Here is an 18,663-nt window from a genome sequence, read left to right as displayed (position 1 = left end):
GTAATATTTTGCTTTGCTGTTACATCAGTAAGTGAATTATAATGGGCCTGACAAACATTGCCAATTGCTTGGCATCACATCTGCTATTAAATGTTACAAAATGTTAAATAAAACAGGTGAGTCTGATGTACGTTAGAAAACAGTCTTCTAAAAATAATTATTAAAATGCTCAGCTGTTTACTTGCAAATAGTGTGATGGTGCCATCTAGTGACAGTTAATAAAACGTTCTATCTATATATATATATAGATATATATAGATATATTTATCTATATATAGATATATCTCTCTACATAGAGAAATATATCTATATATAGATATAGATATATCTATTTATATCTATATCTATATATAGATATATATATATATATATATAGATATATATATATATATATATATATATATATATATATATATATATATATATATATACATATATATCTATATATAGATAGATGTATCTAGATCTAGATCTAGATCTATCTATCTATCTATCTATCTATCTATCTATCTATCTATCTATCTATACATATTTTTTTTTTCAAGCCTGTAGACTTTACCTTACTTGTTGCACATGTGTAGGAACTGTGTCAAATGCTTTAAATGACAATGGCTGATAATGGTCCAAGTATGTGTTAGCAAAGCCACTCACAGTCACCACCAGTGGTGCACAACAATGAAAGAGCAAACTTGGGAAATAGATATTTTTCAGCTCTTGGGAACACCTGTTGAAAATAAATATATCTGCAGCTTGTGGAACATTAGAATGACAACTAGATTGTAGAATGTTTTATATACAAAAATAAAAATTATGACATGCCTAGTATATTTCACAGGCTGTGTAGATAATCATCCAAACCCTTCTGCTCTGTACAACATTTTTATTATTAATCTTGAAAAAAAACATTAATAATAATACCAAAAAAAAGAAGAGCAGACAGTAAAAATTGTGGTATGACCTAAAATTGGTGGTCAGCCTAGAAGTGCCCCTTTGCATTGGTGGTCAATGTAGGTAAGAGAACAATTTGCCTTTGCTCACAAGTCAAGGAACCCCTAGCCTACTTAGAGTTTCACAAAACCCTGACTGGAAAAGGTTGATGTATTATTCAACAAAATATTATGCAATTATGCAAGGAATATTATGCAATCACCCCCTGCTGCATTTCTAATTTGGTGTGTTTCTTCAGATACCTGATGTTTTCAAGTATGGGGATATGTGACCTCCTACTAGGAAGCACGATCGAGCCTGAGCTGCCAATCATCAGCCCTGAACAATGTTACCTTAGGAGAAGGAAAATGTTATCCACCCCACATAAGCTCAGACACATCTTACAATAGTGGAGTGGCAAAAGGAGTGTGGTAAAGGTTTATATAACCAGGTGGGAGATGGGAGAAGTCTAAGACTGCTTTCATACTGAAAGAGCAGGCCGTTTTAGCGGCGTTTTAGCACTGTTTAAGCGGCGCTTTTGCGCTGCTTTTCGGCCACTAGCGGGCGCTTTTAACTCCAAAAAAAGGTTAGAAACTTCCGTTTTGAGACGCTTTCGAATCGCTTTACAGGTGCTTTGAAAGCGCTGCCCATTCATTCCAATGGGCAGGTGTTTTGGGAGTGCTAATTGCAGCGCTCCCAACCCACCCCAAAGATGCTGCTTGCAGGACTTTCTGGAACGTCCCGCAAGTTCACCGCCCCATTGTGAAAATACACACTGCAATGAATGGGAGGCAGTTTTCAGGCGCTTAGCAGAGGCTATTTCCAGCGTTAAAGCACCTGAAAACAGCCCCAGTGTGAAAGGGGTCTAAAGCAGACCTTTGCTACATGCTCATAAAATTTTTATCTGAGCAGGTACAGATTATATTTAGGGCCTCGGGATAATCTAATATTTTATCTGCCAATACAGATGCAATTTCAGTTTTGCAAATATATTAAAATAAGTCAACAAAGCCAAAATACAGATATTCAAGGTTTAACCTGAAAAAGGATTTGTAATTCTGCTAAGCCTGTCTTGTGATTCAGCACCCCTGCCAGCCAGCACAGCCAAATCCATAATCTCTGTGCAGGCTACACTATAACAAAGTAACATTGATGCAATAATCCTTATTATCTGTGGCCCTTTACAAAATAATCTAGAGTGGGTGACTGGGGACAAAGAGAAGGCAAATTTATTAAATACTTTCTTCAGCTCTGTGTATACAAAGGAGTAAGGGGGAGCTCATGTCCATAATGGGGGTGGTAGTGACACAGCCCCAAATGATCCCCAATGGCTCAAAAGTGATATGGTCCAGACATTTTTAGACAGAATAAAGATGGATAAAGCACCTGGACCTGATGGCATCCACCCACAGATTGTAAAAGAATTGAGCTCTGACATTTCAAGGCCATTGTTTCTAATATTTAGGGACTTGTTAATGACTGGAATAGTACCACTGGATTAGCGCAGGACCAATGTGGTGCCCATATTTAAAAAGGGATCAAAGTCTTTAACAAGTAACTATAGACCTGTTAGTTTAACTTCTATAGTTGGGAAGTTACTGGGAAGTTTAATAAAGGACCACATAGACGAGTTCTTGCTGGAAAAAAATATTTTTAAGCAACAGACGGCATGGATTCATGAAAGACAGAAGTTGTCAAAGGATGGCTGCGGACGTTGTATACCTGGATTTTGCAAAAGTGTTTGACACAGTTCCCCACACACGTCTAATGTGTAAGGTAAAGTCTATAGGCTTGGAAAGATTAATTTTGTAAATGGATAGAAAACTGGCTAAAAGACAGAATTTAGAGAGCAGTGGTTAATGATTCTTACTCTGAATAGTCTAAGGTGATGGTGTACCCCAAGGTTCAGTGCTGGGACCCTTACTTTTTAATAACTTTATAAATGATACAGGGTCTGGGATTAAAAGTAATATTTCTGTCTTTACAGAATAACGTCCTTACAGGATGTCTCCAATTTACAAGCCGACCTCAATATACTGTCTAATTGGGCAACTGAGTGGCAAATGAGGTTTAAAAATTAAAGGTTGAGAAATGTAAAGTTATGCACTTGGGGGCTAAGAATATGCATGCATCATACATACAAGGGGGAGTACAACTGGGGGAATCAATGGTGGAGAAGGATCTGGGGGTTTTGGTAGATCATAAGCTCAATAATAGCATGCAATGCCAAGCTGCGGTTTCCAAAGCGAGCAAAGTCCTTTCTTGTACTAAGAGAGTTATGGACTCCGGAGAGAGAGATATCATTTTGCCCCTGTACAAATCATTAGTAAGACCTCGTCTGGAACATGCAGTTCAGTTCTGGGCACTAGTTCACAAAAAGGATATCGGGGAACTGGAGAAAGTACAGAGAAGGGCAACCAAACTGATAAGAGGCATGGAGGAGCTCAGCTATGAGGAAAGATTAGAGGAACTAAATCTATTCCCTCTTGAGAAGAGGAGATTAAGGGGGAGGGGATATGATCAACATGTACAAATACATAAGGTCATCACAGACGACAAGGGGGCACTCTTTACGTCTAGAGGAAAAAAGATTTCATCTCCAAATATAGAAGGGTTTCTTCACAGTAAGAGCTGTGAAAATGTGGAAAAGACTCCCTCCAGAGCTGGTTCTGGCCAGCTCAGTAGATTTGCTTTAAAAAAGGCCTGGATTCTTTCCTAGGTGTACATAATATAACTGGGTACTAACATTTATAGGTAAAGTTGATCCAGGGAAAATCCGGTTGCCTCTCGGGGGATCAGGAAGGAATTTTTTTCCCCTGCTGTAGCAAATTGGATCATGCTTTGCTGGGGCTTTTCACCTTCCTCTGGATCAACTGCGGGTGAAGGAAGGATTGTGTATATGGGATTGTATTTTTTTTTTCTTTTGGTTGAACTAGATGGACTTGTGTTTTTTTTCAACCTGACTAACTATGTAACTATGTAGGCAATCCCACTTACCCTATTATATTCTCATCTTATTATACTTGGCCACCCACTTATGGCTAGAAACACGTTATATATTTTTTGGAGTTAATGCACATGCTCAGTAACTCAAAGTGTTATTCTGTAAGCTCAAGACACAGTCCAGGACACAGAACATAGATGCGGGACTGTCCTGGCAAATCCAGAACAGCTGGCATTTATGCACTTAAGCATTTACACAAATAATATATGGGGTTAATTTACTAAAGGAGTAGAGGCTGGATCATTCAGAAGATGAATTTTCACTTTGCTAAGTAATCATTATTTACTCCTTTAAAAAATGAACCCCCTGGTATATTTACCAATCATTTAATAGTAGCATATGTAGCAGATGACATATCTTTAGAAGTCTGCTCTGGATCAATAGTTTCTCTATTGCTGGGTTACTAAAATTTCTCTTCCTAAAATGGTTATCTTGGGAGTCTCATCTTTGGAGCTCAGTGAAAGACCTCTACAACAAAAAGTGCATTATACATGACCCCTCTCAAATCAATTTATTAGCTCATTGACTAATGCAGGAAACATTAACATGCTGGGCTATATTATTTATAACTGGTAAGAAATGACTGGCAAACCTTTTAAAAGCTCAGACATGACAATTCTTATAAAGCATTAGCATTGATTTGGCTTTCATCAATAAGAGCTGATGAGACGCATAATCATTTTATAAACGCATACAGGGCAGCATTACGTTGCTTCTTTTTCAAACAGCAATCAAAGAAACCTGCAGGTTATCACACGCTATGTTTTGATAAATACAGTGACATTTTCAGTTGCATGTAGTTTTTAGGAAAGCTGAACTGTAACTGAATAGAATAATTTATGAACTGCTAAACATAGTCATCAAAATGTATTATCACAGATGAGACTTGATTCCCTATACATCATTTCTTTCTTTTTGCCTGTTTCCTTTTTTTGTTCTGTGTATTCTACTAGTGGTGCCAGTGCCATTGTTGGTTACTAAATGAATATATTAGGGCTTGAACTACAACTACTGTTTCTTAGATGCTGCTCGAGGTGTCAGTAATGGCAATCACATGACAAGACTATACACTAAGGGGACAACCTTGTTAGGGAATGGTGACAGCTCAGCATTCTTCAATACAAATAATATTTTCCTGCAACCCAGGAAAGTGGCTTACTAACTGATTGGTTTTGGATGTGGCAGGATATGTAACAAGGCTGGCACAACAGAATTACAAACAGTGCACATACTGTATACACATTTTATTTATTTATCTTATATAGTGCCATCAATTTGCACAGTGCTTTACATATACATTATACATTCACATCAGTCCCTAACCCTCAAGAAGCTTACAATCTAAGGTCTCTAACTCACATTCATACATACTAGGGACAATTTAGACAGGATCCAACTAACCTACCAGCATGTCTTTGGAATGTGGGAGGAAACCGGAGTACCCGGAGGAAACCCACGCAGGCACAGGGAGAACATGCAAACTCCAAGCAGGTAGTGTCGTGGTTGGGATTCGAACCAACGACCCTTCTTACTACTAGGCGAGAGTGCTATCCACTACACCACTGTGCCGCCCATTGAAATGATGTATTTGTATCACAAAAACAAATATAAGAAAATATGAAATGATTCCAATTTAGAGTCCCATTAGGTATTAAAAAAAAAAAACTTACTAAGCCTAATACAATTTCATGTGATATGTGAGTAACAAGGCTGGCACAACAGAATAAAAAACAGCTTACATACTGTATATGCATTGAAATGATGTATTTGTATCACCAATACAAATACAAGAAGAAATTTAATTATTCCAATTTAAAGTCCCATTAGTTATAAAAAAAAGTTTACTAAGCCAAGTAAGTATCCTATTATTTGGAAGCAATGGCACAGATTTACTATTAGTGTATACAAACAAATAAATGGTACCCTCGTGGTATTTCTATGCACCTGCAAAGTACATATATGTGCACAGAGAAAACAGTGTACATATGGTGGATTTACTAAGAAGGTTCTTTTTCAATGGAGTGTTTTGAACCTATAACAGCTAAAAGGTGTTGAGCCTATATTGAATTTGCAATATTCTTTGAATGTGTTTGGGTCTCTCCAACCACTGTTAGCACTTTTAGGTGTTTATACCATGTAGGAAAAAACCTCATTAAAGCGGAGCTCCCAGCTCCTTCAAAAACAAAATACTGTAGCTGTTGACTTAATATTAGGACGCTTACCTGTCTATGAATCCAGCGGTGTCTTCACCCCAGCCAATTTTTTAATTGGCTGTCGGGTGCTGCCGCTGCCATCTTATACTGGAAACCCGCAATAAGGCCTTGTGGTTTCACAGCTGGTTCCCTACTGCGCCTACGCCAAGTGCAGCAGGGGAAGGAGGAGGGGGGGGCCAAACTTCCTGCTTACTTCACCGTGGCAAAATCAGCCAGAAGTGGGAGTGGGTACCTGTCAAAACCAGTTATCTTCTCCCCCCTCCCCCGAAAGGTGCCAAATATGGCAGCGGAGGGGGGAGGAGGCAAATAAGCGGAGCTTCCCCTTTTGGGTATAACTTCGCTTTAAGTGCACAGTATAATCATTCAAGGAGATTGTAAAAAAAAACAAGACCAGATTCATACCTTTGGAGTGCATTACTGCATTATGTTGCATCATAAGGTGGCCTACAGCCCACCCATTTTGAAAAGGCTGCAACACTAATGCCCTGTACACACGGTCGGACATTGATCGGACATTCCGACAACAAAATCCATGGATTTTTTCTGACGGATGTTGGCTCAAACTTGTCTTGCATACACACGGTCACACAAAGTTGTCGGAAAAAATCCGATCGTTCTGAACGTGGTGACGTAAAACACGTACGTCGGGACTATAGACGGGGCAGTAGCAGTAGCTTATTCTGAGCATGTGTGGCACTTTGTGTGTCAGATTTGTGTACACACGATCGGAATTTCCGACAACGGATTTTGTTGGAAAATTTTATAGCAAGCGCTCAAACTTTGTGTGTCGGAAATTCCTATGGGAAATGTGTGATGGAGCCCACACACGGTCGGAATTTCCGACAACAAGGTCCTATCACACATTTTCCATCGGAAAATCCTATTGTGTGTACAGGGCATAAAGCTGTGTATCTAGACTAATCAATAAAAATCATCAGTGAATAATAAATACACTGACTAATATTGCATGCATCAATCCTTGTGCGTATGTCAAGCATCAGTCACTGTATGAGATGCCATATGCTAGTGTTTGTAACGGAAATTCCAATCATAAATACCTGTAGACGTGGTGACTTTTTTGCTACTATAATAAAGTCCGTTTTTTTAAATGTATTGGTTAACTTGAATTGCAAACGGAGGAATCACCATATGCAATTCATATTAGAAAGCAATTTTATAGGTATGTATGCATGTACATTTACACACACATATATGCAATCCCACTATTCAAGTGTGCCAAAGCAGTTTATCCCTACTGGATTCTGTCTCCTTCACTGATTCAGGCTCAATAACGTGATCTATTCTATACAGTTTAAATGACAGTCATCCTTCAAATACAAATATACTACTATTCCACTATTCCGTACTTTACATTAAAAATAATTTTAACTTAATGATGTCATAGCAAACAGACTTCCGAGGGCTGCATTGTGGGGCAACCCAAATGAGAAGCACATATGAAATAAAGCATCTCTGTTTTTCTAGTTACACATTTTGCTTAAAAATCCTTAAAATATTATAAAAAACAATACAGCACATGAGGACCAAAAAGGCTTTATTATCCACGTCATATGTTAAGAACTACAGTATCAAGTGTCTTTCTGTTTAACCCTTTATTAAAACCCTTTCATCCCTAAGCCTGTTTCTGACATTTGTTGCTTACAAGATAAAATCCGTATTTTTTGCTAGAAAATGACTCCTCCAACCCTATATATATATATACATTATATATTTTAGCAGAGAATCTAGAGAATAAAATGAAGACCGTTGCAATATTTTATGTCACACTGTATTTGCGCAGCGGTCTTTCAAACGCAATTTTTTGGGAAAAAAGACACTTTCATGAATTAGAAAAAAAATTAACAGTAAAGTTAGCCCAATTTGTTTGTATAATGTGAAAGATGATGTTACGCTGAGTAAATAGATACCTAACATATCATACTTTAAAATTGCGCACACTCGTGGAATGGTGACAAACTAAGGTACCTAAAAATCTCCATAGGTGACGCTTTTAAAAAAAATGAACAGTTACCAGGTTAGAGTTACAGAGGAGGTCTGGTGCTAGAATAAATGCTCTCGCTCTGATGATTTTGGCGATACCTCACATGTGTGATTTGAACACCGTTTACATATGCGGGTGCGACTTGTGTGTGCATTTTCTTTGCTGCGCAAGCTCACAGGGACGGGGGCGCTTTAAATTTTTATTTTATTTTATTTATTTTTATGTTTTTACATTGTCTCTTAAAAAAAAAAAAAAAAGTGATCACTTTTATTGCTGTCACATGGAATGTAAACATCCCTTGTGACAGTAACAGGTGGTGACAGGTACTATTTAAAAAGAGATCAAGGGTCTAAAAGACCCCAAACCCCTCCTTTGCACTTAAAAGTATTCAGATTGGCAAAAACGGTGATTCTGAATACTGTCATTTTTTAAAAATCACCGCCATTGGCAGCTGAGTAAACCGGAAATGAGGTTGTGACATCGCTTCTGTGTTTACACATAGGAGACTGGAAATGTAGGCCGCACCTATCCCTCCTACAATACCCAATTTACCTTTAATAAATAAATAAACACACTCACGACTTACTTGGAATATAATTGGCCGAGGCACGTTTATTGGTGTAAACTGTATATAACTTGAATCCATCCAATCATTTTATTAATTCATAAAATTCTCACTTGTTAATAATAAATATAAACAGCTCAGTCTTCAGGACTCGAGCAATACCGTATATCAAAAAACAAGTCCCCCCTTAACTTTGAAGGGTGACAAACCACATAACATGCCTGCGACAAGGGTGGGGAGCTTGTTGCTGTAATCTGACCAGTTGTGAGGAGATTTCCTCAGAGGACCCCTTTATATAGCCTTGCCCTGCTTCCAGAATGTTCCCACTGGTCATGTGACCTTTTAAACCTTCCTGGCTGGATAATGACATTCCCTACCTATACCCCAATGTTACCTGACCCTTATTTCCCTGCCTAACCTGCTGTACCTATTTCTTAAAGTGACATGAGTCTTTTTTTTTTTTTTATTAATAAAATTAAATATTCTATTTGTCCGGGGGGCAACCACATGTCCATGCTGTTCGGGCCATATTCTTTAGCCCTCTCAGGAAATGGAAATGTAGGCTGCACCTATCCCTCCTACAATACCCAATTTACCTTTAATAAATAAATAAACACACTCACGACTTACTTGGAATATAATTGGCCGAGGCACGTTTATTGGTATAAACTGTATATAACTTAAATCCATCCAATCATTTTATTAATTCATAAAATTCTCACTTATAAATAATAAATATAAACAGCTCAGCCTTCAGGGCTCGAGCAATACCGTTTATCAAAAAACAAGTCCACACCAGCCGGACTTGAATTATCAAGTCCGGCCTACCCCACCGCCAATTCTGTGCTGTTCTGAAATCCCACATTGAAAATGTCTTGACCTATAGCGGACAGATGAACTTCATCTGCCCTGTATAAGCCTTCATAACCTCCCTCTAGATCCCTATGTCTGTATGAAAAACCACCGATAAGCGAGATGAATTTTTCCATAGCCCTGTTTATCCGACGCCTGATTTTTTCCATATTTTTAAATTGAGCGTCTTGAAGTCATATTAGTCTTGGGACTATTTCTGAAAGTATTATGGTTGTATTTGGGGCAGACAATTTAAATGTATTTAAATCCCGTTTCATTGCAAACATAAGGTCTAGGGTTTTAGTTCTACCCACATCATTTCCTCCCAAGTGGACGATTAGTATATCTGGGACTGGCCACGATTCCAACAATCTAGAGAGATAAAAAGACAAATTTAACCATTTCAGACCACAAATTCCTTTCCATAAAACTTGAAATTTCTGAGGATCCATTGACAGATTAGGTGTATAACAACGCAACCTGGATCTTTTGTTGGCCCAAAATATAAAGGAGGGGCAGCCACATGTCCATGCTGTTCGGGCCATATTCTTTAGCCCTCTTAGGACACTCTAGCTGGCGGAAGTGCCGGATCGCAGACCGGGTCTCCCGGCAGCTCTAAAAAACAGTACCGCTTGAAAGACAGCTGTGCAAATACAGTGTGACATAAAATATTGCAAAGGTCGTCATTTTATTCTCTAGATTCTCTGCTAATATATATATATATATATATATATATATATATATATATATATATATATATATATATATATATATATATATATATATATGTTTGGAGGTTCTAAGTAATTTTCTAGCACATAATACAGATTTTATCTTGTAAGCAACAAATGTCAGAAATAGGCTTAGACATGAAAGGGTTTTAATAAAGGGTTAAACAGAAAGGCACTTGATACTGTAGTTCTTAACATATGACGTGTACAATAAGGCTTTTTTACCTGCAGCTGCAGGCATCATCTCGGTATAACCCCTTAAAGCCGAGGCCGCATATGTGCATATAGTCGGCGCTAAGGGGTTAAAGACCAAAAGAATCAATGTAGTTTCTTTTAGTTTCCTGTTTTCTTTACTGTGTAGAGATACCCCTGTAAGGGCCATCAGAATTTTGCTTGTCCTCTTGTGCTGACCTGACCCTGGAAACTTCCCAGCCCTTCTGACACTCTAGGTTCTGACGTGATGTATACCCCTTTAAATGAACCACAGATACAATGTAAACTGAACACAGCAGGCTTCTGTATTGACCAAGTCAAATAATGGGTTGAAGGTGTCAGTTATCCAAACCCTGGGACAGCACCCAGGGCTGATTGAGTGGGACACATGACAGTTAAATATTTTCAGAATAACAAAGGCAATCAGTAATGAATAACAACACTTGAATATGCAAAGAATGGTAGACATTGAATAATTGACTGTGCCCAGAAAGCTCAATGGTGGGGAGACTATGACTCAAGGGAGGCTTAATAAAAAAGAAAGAAGGACGGCGCCCTCTAAGTGCAGCATGTATGTTAAAAATATTTATTACAATAGATAAAAACACTCACATTTGAGTTGCTAAAAACCAGCATGTAAAGTAGTTTCATCCGCGTGCTCTCGGGGGATGTGGGTGTCACGGGCCAGTGGGGGGGTTCCTGGGATGTGAGTCCTGTGACCTGGGTCCTGGTAGCTGTTCCGGTGGTGCCGAGGGGCCTCAGAGCCTCCGGGCGGCCAGGATGTCGGTCATGGATCCTCCGTGGAGCGCCGTGCTGACCTGCGTCTTCACTTCCGGGAGCGGGGTGAGGCGGGCGGTGCTTCGTGTTCGGAGCATGCGTGCTCCTTCATCAGGCTATGCTGGTGGCCATATTCAGTGTGGGAATTTATACCATAGGCAATGGGAGGGGTGGAGAGGTAATTGAGAGGAGGGCTGGACTATGTATAATGATTGGGTGCGTAGGTAACCATGGAGATGGGGTGTACACAATGTGGAAGGGGAGTGAAGGGAGACGGGGAGTGGGCGGGGCGGGGAGTGAGGACGCAGGTCAGCACGGCGCTCCACGGAGGATCCATGACCGACATTCTGGCCGCCCGGAGGCTCTGAGGACACTCGGCACCACCGGAACAGCTACCAGGACCCAGGTCACAGGACTCACATCCCAGGAACCCCCCCACTGGCCCGTGACACCCACATCCCCCGAAAGCACGCGGATGAAACTACTTTACATGCTGGTTTTTAGCAACTCAAATGTGAGTGTTTTTATCTATTGTAATAAATATTTTTAACATACATGCTGCACTTAGAGGGCGCCGTCCTTCTTTCTTTTTTATTGTTCCAGAACTTCTTCTAGCTTTTATAGACTGGCTGCTTTCCATTTATTCAGCATCATTTTATCCTTACATGGACTAATACCTGAACTTGTTGTGAAAAATTAACTACCACCACCAAGTTCCCCCTCTCAGGAACCCCCAACCCACCCCCTTCCCCCCACCATTTTTAGTTATATGTACTCGGCTACCTCCATTGTGCGCCATATTAACCCCTTGATCGTTTATTTATTTCCACTCAAGGGAGGCTTGACTGCAGGGAACTCTACTACTATGGGGAAAAGAGGCCAAGCACTATTTGGGTCAGCTCACACCATGCAGATAATGGTATAAGGGAAGTCCATGTGTCAGGCCTGAACACAGTCTTCGCCAACACATTGGAGCTCAAGGATGTTGAAGGAAAAATCCTCAGAGAGGGGGAGGGGGAAGACTCAAGCAGTCGGCAAATAAGTAGTGGGTATAGCAGAAGTGGTAAATTCCTTTGTAATCTGGGTTATAATGTCTGCATGCATTGTCCATGTGCTGAGTGTTGTTGAAGAGAAGGGGATTTGGGCTTGAGCCCGCTCACCAGATCCTACAGGTAGTTGGCACACACAGGAAGTGATGCTGGGTCTATACATCAGCCAGTGGAAGGATGGTTGCAGTAGGTCAGTTGAATGTGAACACAGCATTCCTAGGTTGGCTCCCGCCGTGCGGCCCACTGATTGCCAGAAGGGACAGATGATCTTCTAATGTCGCACAGTGATGCAGGTTCACTCAGGTAGGGACAGCAATGGCTCACAGGGTCCTGGTAGGCTGCGGTCTCAGCAGCTGGACAACAGCTCTGATGCTTACTAATGGATCCCGTGGAGAAGAGAGGGTGGGCCCACTGAAAACAGCTCTTTACATAGCCTTTCCTATAATCCCCCTATCAATTAGAAGCTTGCTGGGAAATGTAGTCTAAGAGAGACCAAGCAGTAGAGTTATAGCTGACTACAAGTCCCACAGTCCTTTGCTTCGTAGCTCAGAAAAATGATGCAAGCAGTCATGGAACAGTCTGCAGCAATGAAGGTAATATCATTCATATTATTGTAGCCAGCAACTGGCCACAACTGGTCCAAATAATAAATTGGCACCTGCTTATCACAGTCTTCAATTCTGATGTGTTTCAGGGTAAATGGCCACTTATTCAGAGAATGCAAAAATGGTGTTTTGTAGTAAATAAGGCAAGAGTATAATTGTGTAACAATTTATGAAATGCTTCATAATCTCCCCAAATAACTTCCCATGTGAACTTAATGGGATTCACTATCACATGGAGGAGGATGGGAAACCACTTCTCTTGGGCCTGTTAGTTTTCAAGTGCTGGCATCTGATGCAATGTGGGGCTGGCAGGTACCACCATGTGACATTAGATGGTAGTACTTGGAGGCAGAAAGTACTGCGAAGGATAAAGCCACCTTGTAAGGCACACTATTGAAGCAAAGTGTCAAAGTATTTGGACCCCAAGTTAGCTAATGGATGTTACTAAGCATTATTCTGAATGATTACGAACATATTTTTGTTAATTTGCACGTTTGACCAGATTTTCACTAATAACTAGTAAAATACATTTAACTTTGGCCAGATACCTGTAAACAGGTGGGAGTCTCGATTGGGATGACGGTTTAGAGCAAAACAAGAATCATTTGTCCCTGCCGCAAGACACACTGGGGGGTTATTTACTAAAACTGGAAAGTACAACATCTGGTGCAACTCTGTATAGAAACCAATCAGCTTCCAGGATTTATTGGCAAACCTTGATTGAGCAAGCTGAATCTAGAAGCTGATTGGCTACCATGGACAGCTGCACCAGAATCTGCATGCAGCAATTTTAGTAAATCTTCCCCAATCTAACAGGGAGTAGTCATGAAGTGCATCATTAAATGTGAACCCCACAAAGGCTGGAACATTAACAGGTTATTTTCTTTTTCTGCAAAGGAACAGGGTGTGGCATTTTTTTCTGGAATGGCGGCAGTTACTTGCTTGTATATATGGGGTATATTTAGTTAATTCTTTTGCAAGAAACCTAGCATAAAGAAGCTCCTTCCTTCATCAAGTTTCTCGATTAAACTGGTGATGGAGAGTAAGTGCCCTGAGTTATGCTACAGATTGACATACTGTCCAGACCACTCAGCTCTCCACTTTGTTCATTAAATAGGTAACTTCATTAAGAGAAAATGGAAGCCAGTAATTGACTCTTAATGCAATATAGAAGAAGGATAAATATGAACAGGCCTAGCCAGGGAGACAACTATATATTAGATATATAAAAATACAAAATTTTTCCTGCAATAAACAAAAGTTACAGTCACATGCTTATTCAGTTATGCCCTTAATTTTGTGATGCATGTAAATACAGACACTTCTCTACTGTAGCTGTAGTGACTTACAACATGATAGACAGAGAGTTCTAGGGCCAGCAGTTACCTGGCAGATTTACTGTGACTAAGACACCAGACCACACCACTGAATTACTGTACCTCAAAGCCCTGATTACACCAACCCTTGTGTTTCAATAGTAGCACCCATAATATATTTATTTATATTTATCTATTACAGGTACTTATGTAGTGCCGTCAAATCACACAGCACTTTACACTCTAAGGTCCCTGACTCACATTCATATATACTAGGGACAATTTAGACAGGAGTCAATTAACCTACCAGCATCTCTTTGGAGTGTAGGAGGAAACCGGAGTACCCGGAGGAAGCCCATGCAGGCACAGGGAGAACATGCAAACTCCATGCTGTTAGTACCGTGGTTATAATAAGCACTTTTACTTTACTTGTACTTAATGGGCTCATTGTCGCATGTCACATTATATAATATACTAAATCTGTGATCATGATTTTTTTTTTCTACAGCACTTATCAAGGTAAATGACAATCTGCTTTATAATACAATGCATAAAGTGCACTGCTGCAGCAAAGATACAGAGAAGCCATGCACAACATATGCTAAAGAAATGTTACTACCCCTTTAAAGAGACCCTGTTGCCAAAACATTTATTTAAACAGCAATCTTCCCATAAAATTATATGTGAATCTAAATATTTTAGGCATTTTTTTTACCTGTAAAAGCCTTCATTGCTTAGACATCCAAAAACCTTGAGACTGCTGCTGGGTAATGTCCACTGCCCCAGCAGTGTCAGAGCTGTCACTCAAGTGACACTATATAGCAGTGGTGTCAAACTCAATTTCATTGTGGGCCACATTAGCAGTATGATTGCCCTGAAAGGGCTGGTTGTATCTGGGGTGCGCTACATTAAGAAGTGTGTTAAGTACAGAGTGAGGAGTTCAGGGGCATGCTACGTACAAAGTGCAGGGTTTAGAGGTGCGCTACATACAGAGTGCAGAGTTCAGGGTTGCTCTATGTATAGATTGCAGAGTTCAGGAGTCTGTTACATACAGAGTGAAGAGTTCAGTAGTACGCTACATACAGAGTGCAGGGTTTAGATGTGCACTAAGTACAGAATGCAGGGTTTAGGAGTGTGCAACATGCAGAGTTCAGGAATGTGTTACGTACAGAGTGCAGCATTCAGGGGTGCCCTATGTACAGAGTGCAGAGTTCATGAGTGCATTGCGTACAGAGTGCAGAGTTCAGGGGTGCACTATGTACAGAGTGCAGGGTTTAGGGGGGCACTACGTACAGAATGCAAGGTTCAGGAGTGCATTACGTACAGAGTGCAGAGTTCAGGAGTACGCTATGTACAGAGTGCAGGGTTTAGGGGTGCGCTATGCACAGTGCACAACCCCAGGAGCAATCCGCACCCAAAGCTTCCTAGCATCTGTGCTTTCTCCTACCTGGCACAGCTCTAGTACCTCCCTATGTAGGTGGCTCTGCCTCACCTTGCATGGAGATTGTTCTCTATGTTTCTCTGGAGATGAGAGGATCTGTTACATCCGGGAGACACTCAGAGCAAAGCTATCTCTTGTAAACACAGAAGGCTTCTGTGTTTAAAAGTGACAGCAGGTAGCAGGAGCCAGAGGTGGTGGAATGGAGTTTCCCCACATTCTGGCTGCAAAACTGGGTGGGATAGCCACATAAGGCATGGGAAACCAGATTCGGCCCGGAGGCCTTATGTTTGACAAATGTGCTCTATAGTATTCCCCTTTGCTCCTCCCCTACAGTAATAAAAGGCTATGTATTGATTTGAAAGGAGAAGTGAAAGCTTAGCCAGAACAGACAGTAATTAGACACTCGCAGAAGAGGAGAGGGCAATGACATACAAGGAGAGGGGGGCTATTCTAGGAAACGGATTATTCTCAGCGTAGTCAAATTTTTCTAGCAAGTTCAAAAGCACATTGCAACAGATATAATAATAATATTTGTGGAAAGAAAAAAAAAATATTAAATGCAAGCTTTAATTTTTTTTCTGTGCTTTCACCTGGAATTTTTAAGTTGGTGACAGGGGCTCTAAACTTTTATGACCCATCTTATTTAGAAATGATTTTGCTCATTAGAAATTGAAACCAGCAACATCAGAAATAGTTAATGTATTTGATTTGATTTAAGAATTAATTTGTTAAAGATTTTACTTAAAACACAGTCACCTCAACCAAAGTAGGAGCAAGACTAGTGATGACTCCTGGTCACTGAAGAGCACTACAGATGGTCCCCCTGACTGGTTTTGGTAACAGAAATTAAATTTTGTTCCCCCACGAATTTCAGTGGCTGAATATTTAGAGTTTCAGGGACAAAATCTGGGTTGTTTTGCAGCTAGAAACAGAACTGTAAAATTGGGGATTGTCCCTAAAAATAGGAGTAACCCTAACATGCAGAACACTGCACTGTTCCTGGGTTGCTCCTTATACTTCTGAAGATACTATCTATGACTAGGAATGTGGCTTGGCTTGAGTTTTGGATCCTACGGGTTTGAGGTGAATCCTGTGGGTTTGAGATTTGAGGTCCAGGCAAATTTATAGTAACTTTGAGCATTGATCAGCTGTCTTTGAAAGGCCAAAAATGTTATTTTTTTATGTGCCATTCAACTCAATATAAAGGTGGGGGCACTCAGAAGTCTTAGGATTGGTGTCAGTGTATTGGAGGTCATTGAAAGGAAAGGATAGGGAAAGCTATCTGGTATCCATTATCCAGCAGACAGGACTATTCCAGTACAATGCAAGGCATCATGTTGGTCTCTACTGAAAACAATGCATTTCCTTATGTCTGTCTATGCAGAAAAATGCTCAATTTAATGTGGCAGATTTACAGTATTCTAAGAATAGAGATGGTTCATTTAAAATTTTCACTGAGTTTAGAAAATAAGGTGAAGCTGTGTTAATTTGTCCAACCAAATCCAAGGGAAATAAAAAATAATTTCTTTTTGTACGTGATTGGACAGTGGAAGTAAAACACAGTTTTTTTTTAAGATCAGTGAACTTTCGCTTTACAAAGTAAGCATTTACTTGCAAAATCTCCACCCCCTTGCATCACCTATTAAAATAATTAGATTTTTCTATTCGTTCACCACTTGCTATCTTCCGGTGCAGGTCTAAATTCCCCTGGTTGTTAGCCAGCAACACTTCTCAATGATGTTCTTTACTCACATGGTGCACTTACCACTAAAATCACACAAGATTCTGGAATGGGAAGATCTTCTATTTCAACATCCCGATCCTCTGAAGCCAGCAGATTAAGGGCTTGGTTGTGAGATGATCGAGGGAAAGCTGATTTCATATAAAGTGCAGGAAAAAGGTTACTGCCTTTCAGGTTGGCTGGAGAGTGAAAATTGTGTTCAGGCATTTTCTGTCTTTCTAGGTCCAAACTTTTCTCAATACTTTGCACATGACTGTAAATAAACCTGGACTTCCCATTCTTCCTTTCGCGGATTGCCAAGAAATTATCATTGTCTCCAGAGAAGCATTCTGTTAGGGTAGAAGACAGAATAAATCATATTATTGTACTTAAGAAATAAAAAGGCCTGGCTCCTTTTTTCTGCTACACAAAAAAAGCATGTAAGGTAAAAAGTATATTTTCCTTTATAATAAACAGAAAAGAGGAATGCAGAGCAGCTTAAAATCTGCACATCAAAATGATAATTGAAATATTTTTCACTAAAGATTTTAATGATTTTTTACACAACCTTTCTACAATACTTGCAATTGTTTAGAAATCACCTTATTATATAGCACAATTGAAAGACCCTGTGATTGTAGCAATTAGGAAGCAGATAACTAATGAATTCCAGAAGCATGGATTTAATGGAATAGGCTGCATGTATTTTATGAGACATAGGGTGGATGTGTTTGAGCCTAACTGCTGTGAAGGAAAGCAGTAGTGGACTGTCCTATGTCAAAAGAGAAAGAGGCTAAAATTGATGTAGCGATCATTTCTCATCTAGTTAACATTCTAGCTCATAAGCAGGCATCTGGAAGAAGCTATTGTGCCCTATCAGTACTAATGATGGCCAGGGTCCAACCACCACAGAGACAGACTGCCACTGACACTCTGTGGCTGGAAGGGCAGGTAAACTACCAACTTAGTCTTAAACTACTCAGTTCTAAGTTTCTGGGGATGGGGTGGGTGGTTTGGAGGTACAAAGAATACTTTTCCACCAAAAAATGCAATAAAAATGAGACTTGATGCCAGTTTTATTAGGAGCATCATAGGACTGGTGATTATTGCAATTTTACAAACTGAATGTTTGATTAATAGAGTACTTTATGGTTTGGACAGGGCCCAGTATTTTTTATTCTAATATAATTTATCATTTGATTTATCATTTATGGCTTACATTTTACTGAATATACAGTACATTGTGTT

At 39.8% G+C, this 18,663-nt stretch overlaps 1 protein-coding gene across 1 annotated transcript in view; it reads right to left on the bottom strand.

Moving 5' to 3' along the window:
- PTPRR (protein tyrosine phosphatase receptor type R) overlaps window positions 1-18,663 on the bottom strand; it is a 283,853-nt gene that overhangs the window by 215,595 nt on the left and 49,595 nt on the right. Inside the window, exon 2 of the mRNA XM_073620043.1 lies at window positions 17,461-17,765. Coding sequence (XP_073476144.1) covers window positions 17,461-17,765 — 305 coding nt within the window. The remainder of the gene's footprint in view (window positions 1-17,460; window positions 17,766-18,663) is intronic.

Source organism: Aquarana catesbeiana, linkage group LG03 (genome assembly GCF_042186555.1).
Source record: "Aquarana catesbeiana isolate 2022-GZ linkage group LG03, ASM4218655v1, whole genome shotgun sequence".
Lineage (NCBI taxonomy): Eukaryota > Metazoa > Chordata > Amphibia > Anura > Ranidae > Aquarana > Aquarana catesbeiana.
This window is presented reverse-complemented; position numbering and strand designations above follow the sequence as displayed.